This window comes from Lepus europaeus, chromosome 11 (genome assembly GCF_033115175.1).
Source record: "Lepus europaeus isolate LE1 chromosome 11, mLepTim1.pri, whole genome shotgun sequence".
Lineage (NCBI taxonomy): Eukaryota > Metazoa > Chordata > Mammalia > Lagomorpha > Leporidae > Lepus > Lepus europaeus.
Window position 1 is genome coordinate 65,367,519 of NC_084837.1, and position 24,854 is coordinate 65,392,372.

General features: G+C 44.4%; 3 protein-coding genes across 7 annotated transcripts in view; 2 read left to right on the forward strand and 1 right to left on the reverse strand.

Moving 5' to 3' along the window:
* ADAL (adenosine deaminase like) overlaps positions 1–4,040 on the forward strand; it is a 30,968-nt gene extending 26,928 nt beyond the window's left edge. Inside the window, 1 exon segment of the mRNA XM_062205762.1 lies at positions 3–4,040. Coding sequence (XP_062061746.1) covers positions 3–38 — 36 coding nt within the window. The 3' untranslated portion in view covers positions 39–4,040.
* Positions 4,041–7,720: 3,680 nt separating this feature from the next.
* Positions 7,721–21,195, reverse strand: ZSCAN29 (zinc finger and SCAN domain containing 29). Of its 3 annotated transcripts, none has more exons than XM_062205765.1 (6): positions 20,846–21,195; positions 19,836–20,271; positions 19,236–19,440; positions 16,731–17,429; positions 13,926–14,396; positions 7,721–10,815 (listed from the first exon to the last, which is right to left on the reverse strand). In XM_062205765.1, the coding sequence occupies exons 2-6, from the start codon at positions 20,151–20,153 to the stop codon at positions 9,947–9,949; spliced, it is 2,562 nt and encodes an 853-aa protein (XP_062061749.1). In that variant the 5' UTR covers positions 20,154–20,271; positions 20,846–21,195; the 3' UTR covers positions 7,721–9,946. The 3 variants fall into 3 exon arrangements, with proteins under 3 accessions (XP_062061749.1, XP_062061748.1, XP_062061750.1); XM_062205764.1 differs by having other exon boundaries at positions 20,763–21,195; XM_062205766.1 differs by lacking the exon at positions 13,926–14,396 and having other exon boundaries at positions 20,763–21,195.
* A 113-nt stretch (positions 21,196–21,308) lies between these two features.
* The window catches only part of TUBGCP4 (tubulin gamma complex component 4), a 49,502-nt gene continuing 45,956 nt past the window's right edge, over positions 21,309–24,854 (forward strand). For 2 of the 3 annotated variants that reach the window (XR_009867309.1, XM_062205774.1), the window contains exon 1: positions 21,309–21,606. Coding sequence is in view for 2 of the 3 variants with exons in the window: in XM_062205774.1 (XP_062061758.1) it covers positions 21,529–21,606 (78 nt within the window). In the remaining variant the exon portion in view is untranslated. The remainder of the gene's footprint in view (positions 21,607–24,854) is intronic. The other variant, XM_062205775.1, reaches the window with a different exon arrangement.

Consider the following 24,854-nt stretch of genomic DNA (forward strand, 5'->3'; position numbering starts at 1 on the left):
CTACAATTTTAAGCTATAATGAAGTCAACTACCTTTAGGTTAGTGATGCAACCAATCTTCTTGTTGTATCCCAGAAGCTGTCCACCACTGCCTTTGGGAAGCACAGCAGCCAAGTACCATGGGCTCCATTACTGAACCATGCCCATGACTGGTGCTCAGTTAATATGTCTTGAACTGACTAAGGCCTTGAGATGTAGCTTACTTCCCTGCTGCTTACTTGGAAAGACTTTAAGTGCTGTTGCTACCTAAGCTCCCTCTTCCACTAGTGATTTCTTTGATTTAGCAGTCCCTCCCCAGTAGCCACCATAAAACCAGAGGATTCAAAGTAATTTCTTATCAAGAAAAGTTTTGGAATGATAGCCTAAGGTAAATGAGAAAGGGGAAAACAAATTACCACCAAGACCCTTAATAAGCCTCCTAGATTGTGACAATATAGCCCTGTATTTTGTTGTGCTTACTTTAATCAGACTCCTTTCACTCGAACTCTATCACTGTAGTTTTTTTCTTTTTCTTTTTTTCACTGGAGCTGACAAGATTTCTACTACACTACTCATTTTCTTCATTTGCAAAGATCTCTCTAGTAGTGGCAAAACTGGAGTTAGTGGGGATCTGTGCATGACCAGTAACCACAGTACTGGTCACACTACCAGACTACTGGAGCAGGCCTACATAAACTCATACTTGTAACATGTCTACTTCAGATGAAGACAAGGGACAAACCAAGATCAGTTCTGAATGGTAAGAAAAAGAATTTATTATATAACAAAGTATACTTGAATTGCTTTGCTCCTTAGAATATATATCCTTGATATCAGAAAGTTGGGCTAATACTAATTTCAATTGCTAAGGGTTTCGGAAAAGCATTTGTTCTCTTTGGGAACAGGGTGAAGGAAGCTCTGAGGTTTCTGAAGTACTTAGATGTATGTTTGTAACCTTGTATAACATTATATTATTCTCTACTCCCATGAACTCATATAGAAATCACAAAGTAAAAAAGTAATGGTTTATCCATAAAACATGGATATTTTGCAGCCACTTAAAGTGTTTATGTATATATAGAAATTTAGTGATATGAGTGATTCTAGTTTATTAGCTTTATCATGAAATTCTTTTCACAATATGAAAGTCATACTAGTTTTAATTGGGAGTGGGAAGGTGAGGAGGGCATAGGTTTTCCTGTTTGAGGTTCCAGAATTCAAAATATGTGGACTGACTAATAAAGAACATTTATGAAGCTATGGCTAACATCAAAAACATTTGTTTGGAGATTTTTTTCTTTATTTGAAAGACAGAGAGAGGGAGAGACAGGGAAAAAGAGAGATCTTCCATCTGCTGGTTCACTCCCAAATGGCCACAACAGCCGGGGCTAGGTTAGGCCAAAGCCAGCAGCCAGGAATCCCATCTGGATTTCCCACGTGGGAAACAGGGACACAAGTCCTTGAGCCATCATCTGCTACTTCTCAGGAGCATTAGCAAGGAGCTGGATCAGAAGTGGAGTAGCCAGGACTCCAGCTGGCACTCCGACATGGGATACAGGCATCCCAATGCTAACTAAACTCATTAAGCCACAATGCCTGCCTGGTAACATCAAATTTAATGGTGAAATATTTAATGTTTTCACTTAAGATCAGTAACAAGTAAAGGACAGCTGCTCTAACCACTGCTCTGTGATACTGATCTAGAGGTCCTAGCCAATATAATAAGGCAAGCAAAAGAAATAAAAAGTAGAAGGATTAGAGAAAGAAAGAAGTAAAAAACCATTTCTATTTACAGATAACATGATTATTTACTTAGAAAATCCAAAGGAATCTACAAACAACTAAATGAATTCTACAAAATGAAGTAGCAGTCACAGGAAGAAATCAATATTCAAAAATCAGTTGAAGAAAAAGGTGAATGATTACAGTAGAAAAACACACAGTGGAAACACCTTACTGCACTAGAAAATAAGGGAGTGCAAAATGAACACAAGAGCTAATTTGAAGAGACTCCTATAGTCCACTCTGAGATCATTTTAGCATTAAAATATAGGATAGTAAGAGATTTAAAAAAAAATATTTATTTATTTATTTGAAAGTTAGAGACATCCTCCATCTGACAGTTCACTTTCCAGATGGCTAGAATGGCCAGGGATGGGCCAGGCCAAAACTAGGAGCCAGGAGCTTCAAATGGGTTTCCCATGTAGGTAGCAGGGGCCCAAACACTTGGATCATCTTCCACTGCTTTTTTCCAGGACATTACCGGGAAGTTGGATCAGAAGTGGAGCAACCAGGACAGGAACTGGCATCCAAATTATATGCTGGCATTGCAGGTGGTGGCTTCACCTGCAGTGCCACAGTGCTGACCTCAGGATAGTAATAGATTTTTAACTCATCAAAATAAAAAATTTGAGTTCATAGTAATAATAATATATGGAGGAAAAGGGAAAGTTTTTCCTTAAAGTAGCATGTCAGCTAATATACAGTCAGTCCTCTGTATCCATGGGCTCTGTATCTGTGAGTTCTGCATCCGTGGATTCAGCTAACTGCAGATTGAAAATATTCAGAAAAACAGTTGTGCCTACACAAGAATGTGTACAAACTTACTTACCATCATTTCCTAAACAGTAGTGTGACAACCATGTATATAGTGATTACATTGTAGTGATCTTGAGATGATTTAAAGTATGTGAAAGGATGTACATGGACTTGAGCATCTTTGGGAGGTCCTAGAATCAATTCTGCATGGATACTAGAGAGGACTATATAGGGAAAGAATGATGGAGTTAGAAAATGTAGTGAATGGAGGCCAGCATTTTGATGTAACGGGTTGAGCTGTCCCTGCCATGCCAGCATCCAATATGGGTGCCGGTTTGAGTCCTTGCTGCTCCACTTCCAATCCAGCCCCCTGCAAATGAGCCTGGGAAAGCAGTGGAAGATGATCCCAGTGCTGCGGCCCCTGAACCCACGTGGGAGACCTAGGTGAAGCTTCTGGCTTAGGCCTGGCCCAGCCCCAGCTGTTGCGGCTATTTGGATATGAACAAGCAGATGGAAGTTCTTTCTTTCCTCTCTTTCTGTAACTTTGCCTTTCAAATAAATAAATCTTTAAAAAAAAAAATAGTGAATGCTAAAACTGGTGGATGAAACAAAGTATTTAATGAGAAACATGGTCTCAAAGTATTCCTACATATTACTAATAACAATGGGGAAAATAGTAACTACAGTGAAGAAACCTAATAAACACACCATAGCCAAGGAACAAAGTTAATACCACCAGTATTGGGAGAAACTAAATCATGTGTTTCCTGATATAATGCACTCAAAAAGACATAACATTTCTTTTATGGTATTCTTTCCAAAAATGCACACTGTGAACCTAACCATGAGGAACCATCAATTAAACCTAAACTGAAGGTCATTCTAAAAAATAACTGACCTAATACTCTTCAAAAAGTGTGAAGGTCAAGAAAAATGAAGGGTGAGATTTAAAAGAGACTAAAAAGAAATGTCAGATGTAAAATATGATTCTGGAGATGGGCACACATCCTATATTGGAGTGCCAGTTTCAATAGTGGCTACTCCATTTGTGATCCAGCTCCCGCTAATGTGACTTTTGGGAAACAGCAGATGATGGCTCCAGTATTTGAGTCCCTGCCACCCATGTGGGAGAGCTGGATGGAATTTCTGGCTCCTGGCTTCAGCCAGGCCTAGCCCTGGCTGATAGCATTTGAGGAATGAACCAGCCACACATGGAAGATCTCTCCCTGTCTCTATTCTTCTCTGTCATTCTGTCTTTCAAATAAAGAAATCCTTACATAAAAACATGACACTGGATTGCATATTGGTTGAAGAAAAAAACCATTATAAGGAACACTCTAGTGGAGTGATTTTAAAAATGTGACTGAACAGTATTAATTTTAAATGTCCTGATGTTGATAATTATTCTGTGGTTATTTCAGAGAATGTCCTTGTTCTTAAGAAATACACAATATGAAATGTTTAGGGGTAAAGAGCCCTGTGTCTCCTAATTGCTATCAAGTGACTTTTTTTTTTTTTTTTTTTTTTTTTTTTTTTTTTTTTTTTGGTAAGACAGAGTTACAGAGAGGCAGAGGCAGAGAGAGAGAGGTCTTCCATCCACTGGTTCATTCCCCACATGGCCACAATGGCCAGAGCTGTGCTGATCTGAAGCCAGGAGCCAGGAGCTTCCTCTGGGTTTCCTACTAGGTGCAGGGGCCCAAGGACTTGGGCCATCTTCTGCTGCTTTCCCAGGCCACAGCAAAGAGCTGGATCGGAAGTAGAGCAGCTAGGACTTGAACCAGTGCCCATATAGGATGCCGACACTGCAGGCAGCGGCTTTACCCGCTACGTCACAGTGCCGGCCCCAATCAAGTGACTTTTAAAATGTGTACATAGGGGCCGGCGCCGCGGCTCAATAGGTTAATCCTCCGCCTGCGGCACCGGCACACCAGGTTCTAGTCCCGGTCAGGGCGCTGGATTCTGTCCCGGTTGCTCCTCTTCCAGTTCAGCTCTCTGCTGTGGCCCAGGAGTACAGTGGAGAATGGCCCAAGTCCTTGGGCCCTGCATCCACATGGGAGACCAGGAGGAAGCACCTGGCTCCGGGCTTCCGATCAGTGCGGTGTGCCGGCCACAGCGGCCATTGGGCGGTGAACCAATGGAAAAGGAAGACCTTTATCTCTGTCTCTGTCTCTCTCTCACTGTCCACTCTGTAAAAAAAAAAAAAAAAAAAGTACAAACAAACGTGTACCTAGGTATATGTCTATATATACAGAAAGAGAATCTAAAGCAAATTTGCAAAAAATTTAATTTGGTGAAATTAGATATACAGGAGTTTTTTTGAACTTTTTCTGTTAAGTTTGAAATTATGTCAAGAAAAAAATAACAAAAGTTACAAAAAAACTACATATATATAGATATGGAACAGGCCCTCTGGAACTTTATTTCCTTGACTTCTTTCGTGATCTGCTATTTTGAAAAACATGCCCAGTTTCTACTGATAATACCAATTCATCCTATGAGTACATTCTATTTTCATTTTCAGAGTTCCTTCCCAGACCTACCTGATCATCACAGTAGCTGCTGCTTCTGCCCTATTGCTAAAAACATACATTTTTGAAAAAGATTTATTTTACTTATTTGAAAGGCAGAGTTACAGAGAGAGAGAGAGGATAGAGACACACAGAGAGAGATCGTCCATCCATTGGTTCACTCCCCAGATGGCCACAACTACTGGGACTGGACCAGGCCAAAGCCAGGAGCCTGGAATTTCATTCAGGTCTCCTATGTGGGTGGCAGGGAACCAAGCACTTGGACTATCTTCTGTTGCCTTCCAAGAAGCATTAACAGGGAGCCAGATTGGAAGTGGAACAGCTAGGACTCAAACCTAGCACTCATATGGGATGCCAGTGTCACAGGCAGCAGCTTAATCCACTGTGCCAAAACAGTGGCCCCTTTAAGGGCGTATTCAGCTCATGGTTTATTATTCTGCTTACATGAGATCCACATCAAGACCAATACTAGAACTTGGCCCAGTCTCTTAAATGGTTGCTTCCTCGTTTATCTGTTAAAAATTGACAAATGCCAACTTTGGACAAACAGGGATTTGTGAAGCCTAAGAAATGTTCAGGTGCTTGGTGGCCACAGCATGAGGTATTGGAATATAGACCTCACTGTGTAAAATGACATAGTGTCCTTTGGTTTCTCTGCTGTTCAGGGAGGATGTCAATAAAATACTATTTTTAAACTGAATTCTGCTGAACTTGATGAGCTCATTATTTGTGGAAAGTTTTAAAATTGTTTTCCTAATTTATCTTTTAGATTTTTATGGATTGAATAGATCCCCTGGGAAGCCAGATTTTTTTTTTTTTTAAATGTACCTACCTTACCCTTTTCTACTTTGACCATAGTGGTACTATGCTAGCCAGGCACTTCTTGAGCTCTAGGATACTTCGGTTTCTATTTCTACGGTTTCTGTTTCTAGTCTAACCTGACTTCCAGTTGTTCCAAAGTTTTATTTCTGAAAGAGCCTTAATGGTGTGTATAACAGGAATGGCAGACTTTAAAATCCTAAAATTTATATATTTATACATTTATAATAAATTTTAATAATTATACAAACTTCATAAAAACATGTTACTTTAAGCATCATGGTTTCAGAGTGTAGTGGGTAACATTTTGTATGTCAAAACTTTGAGACATGCATGTCAGTAAGATCACTATTCGAGTATTATACATTTTTCACTTTAGGTTTTAAATTAAATAATGGAGAACCAACTGGCCCACCTTTATACTCCTCTTACTCCATCCTCCCTTCTGGAACTGGTCTTGATAAAACCCCAGTGCTTGGGGTCAGTGTTGTAGTGTAGCAGGTAAAGCCACCACCTGTGATACCTACTCCGGCATCCTGTATGCATGCCAGTTCAAGTCCCAGCTGCTCCACTTTCCATCCAGCTCCCTGCTAATGTGCTGGGAAAACAGTGGGAAATGGCCCAAGTGCATAGGCCCCTGCATCCACATTGGAGGCCAGAAAGAAGCTCCTGGCTTCAGTCTGACCCAGCCTTGGCCACTGAGGCCATTTGGGGAGTGAACCAGCAGATGGAGGATCTCTCTCTGTAACTCTACCTTTCAAATAAATAAATAAATCTTTTAAAAATATTTATTTATTTATTTATTTATTTGAAAGGTTGAGTTACAGGAGCAGAGGCAGAAATATCTTCCATCCACTGGTTTACTCCCCAAATGGCCACAATGGCTGGAGCTGGGGCGATCCGAAGCCAGGAACCAGGAGCTTCTTCTGCATCTCCCACATGGGTGCAGAGGCCCAAAGTCTTGGGCCTTCCTCCCCTGTTTTCCCAGGCACATTAGCAGGGAGCTGGATCAGAAGTGGAGCAGTCAGGACTCAAACTGGCACCCACATGGTATGCTGGCACTGCAGGTGGTGGCTCCTACCCACTACACCATAGCACTAGCCCCTAAATAAATCTTGAAAAACAAAAACAAAAAGTGATATAAAATTAACATATTCAGCCTCTACACTCAGTTTACAAGGGAAAAATGGCAGCAACACAGAGACTAAGTTCTATGGCACTGGCCATAGAGAACAAGCAATAAAATAAGCATGATGGAGAAAATAAAGAAAAAGCAGTAATTGTACTCAAAAACAACTGACAAGAACAGATGTAACCATTTTGCTTCCATTAATGCTCCTGTTTCTGTCTTCCTTTGCTGCACAAAGTGTCTCCTCCCAAAAGGGCTTTATGGATATTAAAAAGCTAGGGGTGAACAGATACTTTTGGTTTCCCAACACTGGCCTTGGTTTCTCTTTTTCAGAACGGTTGAAGACTTTTATTTCTTCTTCCATTCTCAGGAATGGCAGATTGGGTGGCATTTAATGGTTGTTAGGAATAAAGTGGGTCTTTACATGGTAAGGAGTTACTCTTTGCCCTATTCCTTCTGCAAGGGTGTTCCTTGTGGGTCTCTTAAAATAAGACTCACTCTCCATGCCCAGTTATCATGGGTTGCAATAGATTGTGGATACTGATACCAAGAAAGGATTTTCTTTCTAATTTTTTTTTTAACCATAGTCTCATTTGTCTCTCTGCCTGGCACAAATATTCAGACATTTCTAGTAACCCCATGCAGGGAGCCAAGAAAAGCAGATAAAGATTTATCAAAAAGTTGTTCATAATTTGCATATAGGCATAGAAACACCTGCAGACACCAGGTACTTTATAGATGTAATTTTTATTGACATGGTATCCCTGAGAGGCAGATTAGGTGTAAACATTATCCTGCTCTACAGAAAGGGAAATGGAGGCAGGATGACTTACAGGACATCTGGAACCACAATTCATATCTGTTGAAAGCCCAACCGATGCTTTTTCCACACAACTATACATTAATATACTAAAGACAATAATCTCTTTTAACATGATAGCATGCTTCCTAAACCATGCAGATCCTGAGTTATTGCTTTATACTGGTGTTTCCTGAACCTTCCTGTCTGTTTAGGCAGCAAAACTGAGATACCATCTTCCCTTAATTCTTAATAAATGTTGGGAGATTCTTTTTCCTCAGCAGTAGAACCCTAAGTAATCTCTCATCTAACACAGTAAGCTACGAATTACAGAATATCCTATCTCCCTACAGCTGTCCCAGATCTCACCCTAACCACAGAACTTTAATTTACTATGAATGTGAAACAGCTGCTTATCCTAGGCATGGCCATCTGGCTGTGTTCATCTTTCTTCTGACCTCCCCAACTGGCCTTTGTCTCCCATAGAAGCTAGTCCCCCAAAACTGCTCTCTCTCCCTGATGTCAGCCACTCTTTCCTTAGCAGTAAGTGTAGCATCGCACCTGTGATGATGAGTGTACCACCTTGTGGCTGCCTCTGACACGTCATATTTTGGCTAAGGTGATTCTTTTTCTTCCGCTGCACAACCCATGTTATACTCTTCCCAAGCTTTGAACTGCTCTAAACTTTAGCTAACCTTCCTTACAGTCTCTGTTCTACCAACCACTCCCCCATCTTTCCTATTCCTCACCCATCCAGCACTCAGTTTTGCAACTAGTTTTAGAAAGTTCATCCTACCCTAATTTACCCAATAACCTTCCCTGCTCTGGACACTTTCTGCTTCATTAAGGCTTCCTGAATAAAAGAGAATACCTTTTAAAATTTTATTGTAGCAAATTCTAATGATTAGCCATTAACATTTTTGCATAGAGGTACTACTTAGCTTTCTAGATTTCTCTGAAACTGTTGCCAGCTACACACGTGCTTATTGTGTCATTTGTTTTAGACTGTGTCTAACATGTTTTACAGTGCTTGTCATAGTACTGTGAACATATGGCCAACTCAGTTCTGATTATAAAGATTAGTAATTACACCTGTGTTTGAAGAGCTGCTTTTAACTGTACACAGTTGAGTGTGTTTGTGTGGACTGGTAGCTCCACTGACCAAAGATGATCCATCTTCCCTGCCATGAAACAGTTGTTGGCACAGAGTGGTCTGTTTTCCCAATACATGGGAATGTGGCAGTGGCTTCTGTTCTTTGCAGGTTAGTATTTAGTGCTGATGGGGTGCTAACTCTATACTAGGTGTTTGGAGTGTGTGGATATAGATGATTCCCTATTAGCAGCTTTAACTGCCTTCCCCAACACAACTAGCTAGCTTGCTCTTTGGGCCTCTGGACCACAAAGGGCAGATTAAATTCAGTTGATAGGACTGAAAGAAAATCAAACTAGATGCTGTGAATGTAGTAGTAGTCTATTCCAACCCTGCTAGGATTTGGAAAAAACTAAGAAATTCAGGGTTCACATTTTAATATTTATATAAAATTTATATTGTTTCCCCATAGAGAACACCTGGTTCTTGACAAGATGATTCTTACAGCAGAACCAAGAGGGACATTAAACTCTTCTTTGAGGTAAATGAAGAATATGCCTGACAGATATGTCATTCTGAGCCCTGGCTTACGTGAATAGGAAGATTCATTCTTTTTAGCATTTCCATTATTGTGTAAAGAAGACCTAGACCCACCTAATGAAGAATGTCTCACAACTTTTCCCGGAAATGCAGATGTGATGGGTTTTTAAATTTGAACTGCAGTTGAATGACAGGATGAGTAAAGATGCATATATCAAATTCACAGGCTCTGCTATCATGTCCTCTATTAAAGGAACAACATAGGCACTCAGAGGCAAAAGTTGTTACCTGTCTGTTCAAATGTAGGCAAGGAGAGGGACTGAAATATTCCTTTGGTTCTTAAAATGACTGCCTTGGGAATTTGACACTAGAACCAGGAGAAATATAAGGAACAAACAGTGGCATAAATCCTGGAGAGTCTTAAGCCAACTGGGCAAATAAATAGATGGATCTCACTCCTGGAAGACTTTCCAAACAATACTTATTGAGGCTCTTTCTTCTATATATATCCACATCCTCAGGGGCTTACTTAGGTGCTGACTGTGTCAGAAGCTTTTCTCGTGTATGGATTTCTCGGTGCTTGTTAAGGGCAGAGCTTTTACTAAAACACTTGCCGCAATCATGACACCCATAGGGCTTCTCTCCCGTGTGGGTTCTGTGATGCGCACGTAAGTCAGAACTCTTACTGAAACTCTTTCCACAGTCAGAACACACATGTGGTCTCTCTCCTGTGTGTATTCTTCGATGTGCACTAAAATGAGAACTGTTATTGAAGCTTTTTCCACACTCTTCACATTGATAGGGCTTTTCTCCTGTGTGAGTTCTCTGATGAATTATAAGGCTTGAGCTCTGATTAAAGCGTTTTCCACACTCACCACACTGATAAGGTTTCTCTCCTGTGTGGATTCTCCTATGGGTGATGAAATTTGAACTGTCTCGGAAACTTTTACCACAGTCAAGACACTTATACGGTTTCTCTCCAGTGTGGATTCGCCGATGTCTAATGAGGCGTGCACTTCTACTGAAGCTTTTCCCACAGTCAGCACATTTATATGGATTTTCTACCTGCTGAGATATCTGATGCATGAAAGAGGAGTTTGGGCTAAAGCTTTTGCCGTATCTGAGATACTTGGAGGGTTTCTCTCCCAAGCAAGGCCTCTGATGACTTATGACTTTACCTAAACTCTTCTCTGGAAGTTTCAGTTTTCCTGTTTTCTCCCCTGGGATTTTTTCCCACTCTCTTCCTGATCTACATTCATTCTCACTACCTTTACCTTGATTAAGATGATGGGCAATTTTCCTTTCAGACCTCGCAAGTAATGTCCTATGCAGTTGCACTTCCTCAGATATATCCCGTTTTGCATTCTCTTCATTCTCAAATCCAGCCTCAAAACCTGATATAAGAAAAGAATTAATGTTAGCCATTTCTTCAGTATATGTGCCAAGGCAAAGCAAACCTGGGAGGAACAAATGATACATTAAGTGATTAAAGAGGAAAATTAGAGTGCTTCTGATCCCAAATAAGTATTATTATTAAATTCCCAGTATTTTACTTCTCTATTTGGTCACCTATCACATACTTCTCATCTACCTACAGGTTAATTAATACATTTTTTTTTAAAACTCTTCTTGGATATTTAGGATCTTCAGAAAATCCTCTCTGGAGAGCAAGGAGAACTCACTGGATCTTGGGGAGATTATCACTATGAATGTATAGGAAAGATACTTTTTTTAAAAAAAAATTTATTTTATCTATTTGAAAAAGTTACAGAGATAGGCAGACACAGAGAGAGAGGTCTTCCATTTGCTGGTTCACTCCCCAGATGGCCGCAGTGGCCGGAGCTGTGCCGATCCGAAGCCAGGAACCAGGAGCTTCCTCTGGGTCTCCCACGTGGCTGCAGGGGCCCAAGGACTTTGGCCATCCTTCACTGCTTTCCCAGGCCATAGCAGAGAGCTGGATTGGAAGAGGAGCAGCCGGGACTAGAAGCAGCGCCCATATGGGATGCCAGTACTGCAGGTCAGGGCTTTAACACACTGCACTACAGGGCTGGCCCAGGGAAAGATACTTTCTTACAATGTTACTTTTGGTATATTTCAGGCCTGAAATTCCCAGGAGAACTTTCAGGGAAATATCTGTATCTAGACAGAGCTTCATGATTCCCCTTCTCCTTGTATTCCTATATAAATTGGAAATAAAAACAGGGTAGAGGGGCTGGCGCCATGGTTCACGGGGTTAATCCTCTGCCTATGGCACCGGCAATCCCATATGGGTACTGGTTCTAGTCCCGGCTGCTCCTCTTCCAGTCCAGCTCTCTGCTGTGGCCTGGGAAGGCAGTGGAGGATGGCCCAAGTGCTTGGGCCCTGCACCCGCATGGGAGACCAGGAAGAAGCACTTGGCTCCTGGCTTCAGATCGGCGCAGTTCTGGCCTTAACGGTCATTTGGGGGGTGAACCAACGGAAGGAAGACCTTTCTCTCTGTCTCTCTCTCACTGTCTATAACTCTGTCAAATTAAAAAAAAAAAAAAAATTTTTTTTAAAGAAAAAAACAGGGTAGAAAAATATTTATTGTAATCTTTCCTTGGAAATGTGTCTTTAAAACATTCTCTTTGCTCATGGAAAAATAATCACTAAATGCTCCAAAAGCATCTATTCTAATGCCCAAGTGTTCTGCTAAAGCAAGTTTTTAAATATTCTAAGAACCAATTCCAGGCTTCTTAGAGCACAGGTTGTGAGAATTAGCACTGTCAGATGTTTCAGGTAAACTCTGGATCCAAATTCCATGGACTAAATCTAAAAGCAAAACAATGTTTAGTGTAAGCCCATGCATGTACCCTGTAAAACATTATTCCCACCCACGAGCTTGTCTGATGAGGTTCTTCATAAAATAGACATTCATCGGGTTAAATGAAATCTTGGAACCTTAAATACAGAAATATGTATTGTGAGGGAATATTTAGCATTTCCAGAGCCATTTTTTCAGTAGAACATATTTGTATCTCATAGAATTATTGCTCCATGGACCATCAGCCTAAAGAATGCTTTTCTAAAGGACGTATAGAAATGGAAAATAATATTAATTAAATACCTACTTGTGGCCAGTCTGTAAAAGGTACTTTGCCGCAGTACCTCATTTACATCAATTCTATGCTGGTCTTAATATATAAGCAAACTTGGGAACCAAGTAACTTGCTGTAAGTCACTCAGCTATTAAACAATAGAGTCTAGATTCATATAAATATACATGAATGACTCCAAAATCAGAATTTTTTTTTGCCACAGGGAGAGAAGCCATATTAAAGTACTGCTTTCTCGCCGTGGCTCACTAGGCTAATCCTCCGCCTGCAGCGCCGGCACACTGGTTTCTAGTCCCGGTCGGGGTGCCGGATTCTGTCCCGGTTGTTCCTCTTCCAGTTCAGCTCTCTACTGTGGCCCAGGAAGGCAGTGGAGGATGGCCCAAGTGCTTGGGCCCTGCACCCGCATGGGAGACCAGGAGGAGAAGCACCTGGCTCCTGGCTTCAGATCAACGCAGTATGCCGGCCGCAGCAGCCACTTGGGGGGTGAACCAGCGGAAAAGGAAGACCTTTCTCTCTGTCTCTCTTTTTCTCTCACTGTCCACTCTGCCTGTCCAAAAAAAAAAAAAAATTTAAAGTACTGCTTTCTTAATTCTGACAGCAGCTAAGATTCAAAGGATTAGTTCCCTTAGAAATCTCTCACTTTGGCAAGAAGCACGTATTAAGAAAAGTGTTGGCTGGCGCTGCGGCTCAATAGGCTAATCCTCTGCCTGCGGCGCCGGCACACCGGGTTCTAGTCCCGGTCAGGGTGCCGGGATTCTGTCCCGGTTGCTCCTCTTCCTGTCCAGCTCTCTGCTGTGGCCTGGGAGTGCAGTGGAGGATGGCCCAAATCCTTGGGCCCAGCGCCCACATGGGAGACCAGGAGAAGCACCTGGCCCCTGGCTTTGGATCAGTGCATTGTGCTGGCCACAGCGGCCATTGTGGGGTGAACCAATGGAAAAAGGAAGACCTTTCTCTCTGTCTCTCTGTCTCACTGTCCACTCTGCCTGTCAAAAAAAAAAAAAAAAAGTGTTACTAGGTTTTCATATATGTAAATAAATAAGATATATAGGTGGCGTAAAAGCTGAAACTAGAAGAAAAACATGAGAATGAACTTATAAAATCAAGTTCATATCCTATAGGTAAATGACATGCTACTTGGGAAATACTAGCTTTTGGATTCTGCTAGCTAGACTGGCTGGAAATCTGCAGCTTAAACAGATGACAACAAATTTACAAAGTTTGCAATTATCTGTGATGCCACAATGTGAGGAGGCAAGTCACAAGAAAAATTTATATCCTCTAAGCTGCTTAATGGACAAGAAATAAAGAAGATAAGGTAGACAAAAAAAATCTTTGAAAGCTGGTGTAGAGACCATCTCAATATGATCTTTCTCCTGGATCTCATTGCCTCCCCTTTTCTATGTATACTGTAAGAAGTTAAAGAGTCTTACCACTGGGGCTTTGAAATAAGACTGGAGCACGGGTTCTGACAGCCTCTGGGGGAATCTCAATATCCTCCTCTTCCTCATCAGAATCTTCCTCTGTTGCCTCTTCTGCCTCTTCAGTTTGCTTCTCAGCTTGAGCCTCACTGGTCCCCTGGATGGGGCAAGAAGCTGGCTCCTCTTCCTGGCCATTGCTGGGAGGGGCAGCAACCCGTGCACTCACCAGAGCATCCATCTCTTCAAAGAAGGGACAAGTCTCTGGTGCCTGTCCATTCTTGACTTTGCGATAACTGGTCTGTAGGCTTTTAAACTTTGTCCGACACTGCTCTGGGGTCCTAAGGAAGCCATATTCCCATAACCTCTCAGCCACTGCTCCGTACAACTGGCTGTTGCGGTGACAGTTCTGAAGGGCTTCATAAAACTGAGTCTCACTAAGAATTGCAAGGTAAGTCTTGGTCTCTTCATAGCCCCAGTGTACACCTGCCACCAGAAGAGAAATTTGAGCACCACTTAATCCAGAGCTTTCAGCCTCATTTCCTCACTCCTACCATCTGCATCATGAAAAATCACCTAAGCTTGAGCTCCTAGATAAAGTAAAAATACTTCATGTTTCCAAAATTGATAAACTTATTATAGAATATTTTGCTTCTCTGTACCCGTTAGCAAGTTAGGACTTTATCCATAAATTCTGTTTAGCCATACAAAATAAGAGGCCTTTCATCAGGTAATCATTGTGTGCACAAGGAAGAGTACAGAATACATTTCCCCATCCTTCTACTAGTTTTTCTGGAATCTGATCCTAATTAGAAAATCACTGGCCAGGAGAAGACCCACAATTAACTGGTGTCAATCACAATTTGCCATCCCTAACCTCTCTAGACATTTTGTACCACTCCTATTTCCTAAGGCCTATTATGGCCCTTCTCCACTTGCCACAATCTCAACTAAGCAAGCCCAGCAATAGCAAGGACCTGAAGTATGCAAGATAAGGATTTATAGTCATGCACCTTACAAGGGTGAAGGACTGGCAGAAACCAAGATGAGAAAGGAAACAAGAGCAAACAGGATTTCCTGGACTGAACACATGCTAGTATGGTGGGCAGATCCCCCACTCAGGCAGTGTTTATAGGAAAGTTAACATCAGGGTGAGCGTAGCCTGCACCCTGACGGTTCTCAAAGTGGAGGGAAGACAGTTTTGGAGTCTTTCTCCCACCTGAGAACAAGCTGGAGGTTACATTTCTTCTGTTATCCTCCACCTGCTGTGAGTAGAGAAAAGAATCAGAAGACCACAAATGTAGTGAAAAGAGATGAACAGATAAGAATACAGCATTTAGCACGTGCCATGTTTGTGACTGAACTGCATTTATTTATGTCAGTGATAAGGACAAATAAGAAGAGAAAGGAAAAAAGAGGACAGGAGGGGTACAACAGAACTAAAGTAACAGCTTAAGAGATGCAGCCCTGCTGCCTTGCCCCACGTTACAGCTAGGAAGTGTTCGGGTAACAGTCTGAGGTTAGAATTCAAGCCTCCTGAATCATACTTTGCTGCTCTTCCATGACAACAGATTTGTATAAATTACATCAACAGCAACAGGCAATACTTTAAAAACAATTTCACAGGCAAAAAAAATTTCAACATAAAGTGTCAATGCAGGACGTCTTGGTCCTGTGAAAATGCCAATGTATGGTGCACATCTCAAAGGAGACATAAAAGGGCCGGTGCTGTGCTGCAGCCGGTTAATGCCCTGGCCTGAAGTGCTGGCATCCCGTATGGGCGCTGGGCTAGTCCTGGCTGCTCCTTTTCCAGTCCAGCTCTCTGCTATGGCCTGGGAAAGCAGTAGGAGATGGCCCAAGTCCTTGGGCCCCTGCACCCATGTGGGAGACCCTGGCTCCTGGCTTTGGATCGGCGCAGCTCCGGCCTTTGTGGCCTTTGTGGCCCTCTGGGGAGTGAACCATCAGACGGAAGACCGACCTCTCTCTCTCTCTCTTTCTCTCTGTCTCCTCTCTCTGTGTAACTCTGACTTTCAAATAAATAAATAAATCTTTAAAAAAAGAGACAAAATGTTGCCCAACTTTGAACAGTCCTTTGCTGTGCTACTCTAAGTAAAAATAAACAGAATAAACTTACACTGAGATTAGGGAGATTAAAAGATAAGACATGTAAAACACTTAGCTTATAGGCTGGCGCCCTGGCTTAACAGGCTTATCCTCCGCCTTGCGGCGCCGGCACACCGGGTTCTAGTCCCAGTTGGGGCACCGGATTCTATCCCGGTTGCCCCTCTTCCAGGCCAGCTCTCTGCTATGGCCCGGGAAGGCAGTGGAGGATGGCCCAAGTGCTTGGGCCCTGCACCCGCATGGGAGACCAGGAGAAGCACCTGGCTCCTGGCTTCGGATCAGCACGATGTGCCGGCCATAGTGGCCATTGGAGGGTAAACCAATAGCGAAAGGAAGACCTTCCTCTCTGTTTCTCACACTATCCACTCTGCCTGTCCAAAAAAAAAAAAAAAACCACTGAGCTTATATAAGGTGCTCAGTAAATACCTGTTCTTAAATATAGTGCCAGAGTTTTTGTCAGTGAGGTGGAAATCAGGAGAAAAAAAAAAATAAACGGAGGGAGTCCTATTCCTTTTCAGGGTCTCCTGAATATTCTGAGTATATTTATTTCAAATTTATTATCCAACAAGAGAATGAAATACAGAAATGCCTATTTGTTCCCTATTTAAGTGGCAAAGCTGGCAGGTGACAATAAATCAATCTACATGTAGTCTCATGCTCCCCAACTCTAATCCCAAAACTCCAAGAAAAGCTTCTTACCACTTGGGCTCCGGAACAGGACAGGTGCGGTTGTGTTGTTGGGGTCCTGAGGTGTGGCCTCCAAGTCTGCTTCATCACTATCAGACTCCTCTGCCATGGCTTCTTCTGCTCCCTTCTCTTGCTGCCAGCCCCCCTGCTGTGGCTCTTCAGTCTCAGTATCACTGCCCATTTGACCAGAAAGAGATACTGCTGCTTCTAGGCTATTACAGGGTAGGGCAATGACCTGGGCACTCATCAAGGCTTCCATCTCTTCAAAGAAGGGACAGGTCTCAGGTGGGTGGCCACTCTTGACTTTTCGATAGCTCTTCTGAAGACCCTTGAACTTCGTCCGACACTGCTCAAGGGTTCGAAGGAAGCCATACTCTCGGAGCCGCTCGGCCACGGCCCCATACACTTGGCTATTTCGATGACAGTTTCGGAGAGCCTCATAGAACTCGGTTTGGCTGAGAATTGCAAGTAGAGTTCTGGTCTCTTCATAGCCCCAGTGCACACCTGCTACCTTCTCATCCTCAAAACTCCAGTGGTCCTGCTCCACGTAGCTTCTCTCTCTCTTGGATAGCAACAGATCAGCATGTACTCTTCTATCTCCTGCGTGGCTGTCTCTTGGGAGTTCTTTATCTTTGGAGCCCAACGAAGCTAGGATCCATGGCTCTGCCTGCTCCAACCTGGAGGCCATGTCAGATTTAGGAAAAGGAAATCCTGCTTGCAGGGAAGCAAACAAAGGGTGTCACAGTTTGGACTGATCATAAAAAATATCTCTGAATTCAGTCCCACCTTTTTAATCCAAGGTATTCTAAAGTAAGTATCTAGGGAAATCTTTCAGAAAGTTCAGTAGTTTGAAGAAAGTGTGAAAAATATGGGAAACCTAAAAGATGGGAAATACCGTATTTTCCAAAGTAGGTTGCCAAGAGAGGTAAAGGTTTAGTTGTGTGTTCAGAGCAGATAATGTTACCCCAAGTTACTCCCTAGCCTTCCTGATGACTTGTTTGCAGGTCCTAGCACTGCAGGGAACAGTTACCTCTTTCACTAGGGGCTACAGAATTAAACAGTGATTTCAAGGAGGAAAGGGAGGGAGGGGAGACTGTCTTCAACTTGTCCGTTTCCTTCACACTTACTCACTGCATTCTAAAGATGTGCCCCTTAAATACCTTTCCTCTTCATTCCTACTGCCACCATCTAAATCCAAGCTGCTCATCTTCTCACACCTGGAAAACTGCAGCACTCCCCGTCCTAACTCCAGGCTTGCTCTTCCTCAGCCTGCATACTGTCCTGCTGAGCCTCACCTTAGTTTCTAGCATACACTGTCCATTCCCGTTGGACTTATGTACCACTCTGTGCCATTTCTTTAACTCTCTCCTTCTATGCAAATGCAAGAAACTGTGTTACCAGTGCCCCCAAGAGGCCTTTCTACAGCCTCCATCTTCAACTTTGCCAAATCTCTATAATATTAACACAGTAATACACAATTAAGCAACAAATTATTGACACTTTCAATACAGTTCAGTGCATACTTATAATTTGCTGTTGTGTTCTCAATCTCAGTAAGTTCTTTGGGGATAGGCACCTTTTCTTATTGCGGAGTTCCCTGCAAGGTGTTAAGACATAATAGGTGTCCAGAAACAATAATTCTGTAAGTGTGTGTGAGGTTGGGGGATTTCCTGTGGATGACTAAACAGAGACCATTACTAAATGGAGAAGGCTCTCTTCTTAGATGACAAACAGAATCTAAAATAACTACAACATGTTTAAATGAAATAAATCAAGAAAAAAAGCATAGAAAGTAGAATTCAATAGAAGAAAGAGAAGATAAATTATGTTCTATAAAATCAGGACCAAGTAAAAAAGCAAGGCAGTTGGCAAAGCTGAAAGTTCTGAGAGTTACTGGGTGAAAAAATGATATAATTCTAAACTGGACTGCACTGAAACAAGATATAGGAATACTTTGAAGTAAAATCCGTAGCCTCTAACATAACCTCACTAGGAATATGTAGGTAGGTATACGTGTGTGTGCGTGTGTGTGGAGAGAGAGAGAGACAGAGAGAGGTAGATAATAGATATAATTTAGTTCTCCACAATTAACCTATTTGGAAAACTTAAGGTTTTAAAGGAGAATAACAGAAACTAAGATCTAAAGAATGAAGCTTCTGGGAAGAAACTTTAAAAAAAGTTTAATTTGGAGAAGGAAAACAAAGAAAGATGTGCCTTCAAGTATGGAAAATAATTTTTACCTAGAAAATAGTGACATACTATCATCCTTACCAAGAAATAAAATAGTTCCAAATTCTGCTAAAAACTAGGGAGCCATTCTCTAGGAGAATTATCGAAAGAGGAAATGTAAGAGCACTCACTGCATCAGAGGCCTAACCTACGCGTCTTCAGGAGGGCCCCAAGAACCACGTATTCTACAATTTCCACTCATTCCTAAAATCCCTTTCCCACTCACTCTTCCCGACCCTGCTTCCCGATTAGAATGGCACTGTCTTCCCATATGAAGCTACTCCTCACCGCTCCTTTGAAAACGTCTGAGCTTCTCCTTTGGATTCATCTGCTCCTGTGGTCCCAGGTCTGGGCTTCTTGCCCTCTCTTTCTTGGGTACACCCCTGGGCTGGGGTGCCACTGACTCCTGCCGAACACTTAATAACTCTTGTGATGATTTCAGGGGTGTCATCTTCTCCAAGCGCACATCCTGCCCCTTCACAGAGACTGTGACCTAGAAACAACCCCCATTAATTGTCACTGCAGAGTCATAAGGAGGGGCATTCCCGGAGGATATAACAATATCCCAAAGAGATCATCCTTCTGGGACACAGCTAGGGTTGTAGGGGTGGGGAAAGTTATGGCAAACAAGAGCCTTCTTTCATAACCCTTAGCTTAGAGCAGTTGGAACTCCAGAGGAAAAGATCAAAATAGAAAACCCAACTACAGGCTGAAAAAAATAAATTAAAAACAGGAGACGCAACGGTACACCCAAGTAGCACCTCCAACAAGTGCTCTCTGTTCCAGAGCAGAAGTACAGGCATCACCGTGGGAGGCTGTGCCCCTCTTTAAGCCTGTCTGCCCCTCCCCAATCACTTCTGCACACGCCTCCCGCACCCCTCCTCTCACCGAACGTCCAGGTCTTCCAGGCTGGCTTTCTAGATCTTCCACCATTGTCACTGCCTCCTCTCCATTTTCTGGACACCGCTCCTGTACCCAGTTCTGGATCTCCCCAGGCAGGACAGTCAGGAATTGCTCTAGCACCAGCAATTCTACGATCTGCTCCTTGGTGCGCACTTCCGGCCTTAGCCACCGGCAGCAAAGTTCCCAGAGCTGGCTGAAAGCCTCCCGGGGCCCAGCCACCTCCTGGTAGTGGAATCTCCTGAAGCGCTGCCGAAAGGTCTCCGAGTTAGTGCCATTCCCTCTCGGGGCGGGGTTGGCCATCATTCCAGCAGAAAGCAGCGGCCCTCCACTTAGGGCGTGGGTTCCAGGGCTTACTCCTATCTTCCCATGTCCTTGGAGAATCACCTGCAGATAAGTCTCTGTCTGTGAGAGGAGTTTCTTTCTAGGGTAGAGAGAGAGAGAGGACACTATCAGAAGGAATATATTCATCTATCTAAAGCCTTGTTAGAGCTGGCCTGACTAAGTAAGTGCTCCAAGTAGCCGCGTGAGGCAGCGCCTTCAGGGCGATAAGCCGACACAGAGCATGAACGAGAAAGACCTTTCAAAAGCTGTATTTCTGGACAGCCCCAGGAGACAGAAAACAGCACTGCCTTGCTCCTTTCCCACCTCCCCCAGATCTGCTCCCATTTCATTCCCCCGATCGGTGTTGCACAGTGAGTTCCAGCCATATGGGAAGACAGGATCTAGAAGCGAGTCACACGGCTGAAGGCAACAACAAGCCTCTCTGTCCAGCGGGTAGCAGCTGATCTCCCCCAGGGCCTCCGCCCCGCCCCTCACACTCCACAACTACCAGTTCCCAGCGCCGACAGAAGCCAAGTCGGGAATATCGGGTCTTTGTTTTCCCTCCCCAGCAAGGGGTCGGGGGCTACTGACGGGAAACCTCGTGCATCGGGAGCAGCTGCTGTGGGTGGCTCCTGAAGCAGGCACCGGGTGGGCTGGGGGAGCGTCTCACTGACTTGGTGAGGAGCGGGGGTCCGAGGGGCAGCAGGAATGGGTCTCCTGAGGACGAGCTGGGTGCTGACTAGGGGCTCCAGGTGCTGCGGACTCGAACGCCGCTCAAGGATCAGCGGGTGCGCGGCTCCGGCCTCTTTGTCTTCGCTCCCTCCGGCCGGGTCACTCCTGCAGTTCCTCCTGAGGCCCCGGATAGGGTCAAGGCGCCCTGAGCGCACCCTGCGGTCCACGTCGAGGAGCGGCTGCCTCCGGGACTGTCTCTCCAGTCACTCGCATAGCTGACCCCCGCTCAGCCTCTCCCACTCCGAGATCGGCCCCCGCCAGGACTCTCGCACCACCCAGACCAGCTCCCAAACCGGAAGTCCGAGCGGGCACCTCGGGGGCGCCGAGGGCGCATGCGCCGGGGCCGCTGCGCAGACCGCGAGTCGGCGGCAGCGGGGCTGGAGCCGGCGGGAGCTGAGCGGAGGGCCGCGCGGAGGCCGGCGCACTTCCGGGGCCCGGCGCGCGGTCGCTCTCGCCGCCTCGCCTCCGCTCCTCCCGCGGCAGTGGTCGGGCGGGTGCAGTCAGAACGAGCCGCCGGAGCTAGGGGCGTGCGTGCACGTGGAAGGAGGTCCTCGCCCCCGTGGTCTCCGGAAAGGACGCCGGAGGAGAGGGTCACATCTCCAGAGACTCGACGTCCGCCGTGGGCATGATCCACGAGCTGCTCTTGGCTCTGAGCGGGTACCCGGGCTCCATTTTCACCTGGAACAAGCGGAGTGGCCTGCAGGTACCGTGCGGCTGAGAGCGCGGGAACGAGGGAGCAGACCTGAGCCACTGAGGGACCCGGAGGGCGGGACCTGCGGGGGCTGGGGCGGCATAGAGGGCAGCCCCCCACGGGCCTAAGGGTGAGGTAAATGCCAGCGTGAGAAACCGAGGACAGACACACACACACCCCCAACAGCCCTGCCTTGCCGCGGGGTGTGGGACAGGGCGCCAGGTGGCGGTGTCTGAATGACAGGTACAGGGGACCTGGTTATAAGTGAGGGAGGCACTTAATCCTATTCACTTCCACGCCAGCATTCTGGGCTTTGCATTCTGGTTCAGAAACACAGCGCCCAGCAAACTTGACTGAATGGAAGAAATTATTTCAAGAGCGTGTGGAGCGTTTCCCTCCTGACTCTCTTCCCAAAACATACCTGCACCAGGTGGAGAACTTGCTTGGGGGTCTTCGTGTTACCAGGAATGAGAAATGGATGAGGAGGAAGAGTCATGTGATATCCATAGATAGTTAGGGCGCAGGTGTGCTCCTTTAATCCACACGACCACTTGTACCCATTTTACAGATTAATTGAGGCACAGATCCATAAATATTCCCCTGTGTCACATACCTAATAATTATCTTAGTGGGTTTTTAAGATTTATTTATTTGAGAGGTAGAGTTACAGACAGTGAGAGGGAGAGACTGAGAGAAAGTCTTCCTTCTGCTAGTTCACTCCCCAAATGGCTGCAACGGCCGGAGCTGCACCAGACCGAATCCAGGAGCCAGGAGCTTCTTCCCGGTCTCCCCTGCAGGTGCAGGAGCCCTAGCACTTGGGCCATCTTCCACTGCTTTCCCAGACCATAGCAGGGAGTTGGATCGGAAGTGGAGCAGCGGGGACTCGAACCGGCATCCACATGGGATGCCGATGCCGCCAGTGGAGGCTTAGCCCAGTATGCCACAGCGCCAGCCCCTGAGCTAAGTTTTAAAGGCAAATCTGCCAGACCCCAGTATCTCAACTACTCTCTGACATTATTCAGTGCTGTCAAAAATTTACTCAGGTGTTGGTAGCCCAAGTCCACAGGTGAGCAAACTAAAGCTGAGAGCAGCTTAAGCTGGCGAGGCCTGGGAGTGGCCAGGCAAGAATCCAGGTTAGGTCTGTCTGACCTGTTCCTGGGAGAATGGGCAGTGGGCCGTGAAGAGCAGAAAATGTATATTCTGAACCTGTAGAATCTAGAAATCAGATTCCTCGTGTTATTTAAGAATGTGATTTTGTGGTTCAGAGTTTAGGTGAGTTTTTTGGGAAAAGAAATTGTATGATGGAGTTTGAATTGTTTCTCCGAAGACAGTCTTGAAGAATTTTACCGGTACGAGGCTTTGAAGACTGAGTTGGTGTCTCAGCTTTTCCTCTGCAGAATTTTACAAAATGCCAGGCATATAGGAGGAGAAAGTTCAGGAAGTCTTTGTGGGGGCTTGGCTGAAGGACAAAGAGATAACTACGTATTGGAAAGATAACTGGAGAAACTGAAGAGAGCCACAAGCAACTTATCTTCCCCATCCCTTATTTTAAAAAGCCTCAATTAGATATTTTTCTCCTTTCTACTGTAGCATTTTGGCTTTAATGTCACTTCCTCTGAAAAACTTCCTCTGACCACATCTTTGAGTATTCTTCCCTCATGCCATCATTCTCTGTCACGGCCACTTGTTTATTTCCCTTAAAGGACCTACTGCAATTCATAATTATTTATTGTAGTTACCTGTTCATAGTCTTCTCCCACATAGATTGTCCAGATAAGTGTGTTGTATAAAATGGTATTGGTAACTTTAAGGAATTGTTTGCTGTTCCTGCTCCAGTAATGTTACTCATAATTTTTTTTTTAACTTTTCTAAAACTCTGTCAACAGGAAATCTTATTGGCAGAGCTATCTTGGTGATCAAAAATTGCTTGTATGTTTTGAGCATCCAGGTCTCCCACATGGGTGCAGGGGTCCAAGCACTTGGGCCATTCTCTGCTGCTTTCCCAAGCACATTTTTCCCAAGCATATTTCTCCAATATGGGATGCCAGCATTGCACTCAGTGGCGCACCCTGCCACACCACACTGCTGGAATATGTATTATTCTGTTTTTTAATTAAACATTTATTTATCTTGAAGAGTGACAGAGAGGGAGAGACAGAACAAGGGATCTTCCATCCGTTGGGTCACTCTCCAAAATGCCGCCGGACACCAGGGCTGGGCCAGGCTGAAGTTCGGAGCTTGGAACTTCATCTGGGTCTCCCACAAGGTTAGCAAGAGCCCAAGTACTTAGACCATTTTCCACTGCTTTTGCAGGCACATTAACAATTCAATACTCACAATTATTGTCTCTATAAGAATCAAAACTGAGCACAGAGAGGTACAGTAACTTGGCTTAGCTGTGAAGCAAGTAGGAGGCAACTCACGGATTCAGACTAAAGTAGTCTTATTCCAGGGATCAGCTTCTTAAGCATTGTGTTACACCACTTCATAAACTATTGACTTGAAGATATAATTAGTAGTATGTCATTAAGATCTACATTAAATGAATTCCTAATTAGGTTATTGTGGACTCAGTAACAGAAAAATTGTCCTTTGCCTATTTATGACCACATTTACGGGCATATAAAGATGCATCAGGGGCCAGCACTATGGCGTAGCGGGTAAAGCTGCCACCTGCAGTGTGCACATCCCATATGGGCCCCAGTTCTAGTCCTGGCTGTTGCACTTCCAATCCAGCTCTTTGCTATGGTCTGGGAAAGCAGTGGAAGATGGCCCAAGTCCTTGTGCCCCTACACCCACGTGGGATACCCGGAGGAAGCTCCTGGCTTTGGATCAGCGCATTTCCGGCCATTGGAGCAAATTAGGGAGTGAGCCAGCGGATGGAAGACTTTCTCTCTCTCTCTCTCTCTCTCTCTCTCTCTCTCTCTCTCTCTGCCTTTCCTTCTCTCTCTGTGTAACTCTGACTTTCAAATAAATAAAATCTTAAAAAGAAAAAGATGGCATCAATCAAAGACAATAGTTACAATGTGAATATGTGATGTGTTATAAGTTGCTTTGGAATGGTAGCTTTATCTGATTTTGTATACTTTTTAAATCTCAGAATGTTAGCACAGTACTTGGGGTATAGTAGGTGTTCATTAAAAGTTAATTGATTTGGGGCTGGCGCTGTGGCAGAGCAGGTAAAGCTGCCACCTGCAGTGCCACCATCCTATATGGGCATGGGTTCTAGTCCAGGCTGCTTCGCTTCCAATCCAGCTCTC

Bases quoted from the DNA above. Each gene is read 5' to 3' on its own strand.
- ZSCAN29 (XM_062205765.1), bottom strand. From the start codon at position 20,153: ATGATGGCCAACCCCGCCCCGAGAGGGAATGGCACTAACTCGGAGACC. The intron at 17,430-19,235 runs GTGAGGAGTAGC...CCCTGCAAGCAG, and splicing joins CAGACGTTTTCAAAGGAGCG to GATTTCCTTTTCCTAAATCT. The intron at 10,816-13,925 runs GTAAGACTCTTT...TTCTTATATCAG, and splicing joins CTTATTTCAAAGCCCCAGTG to GTTTTGAGGCTGGATTTGAG.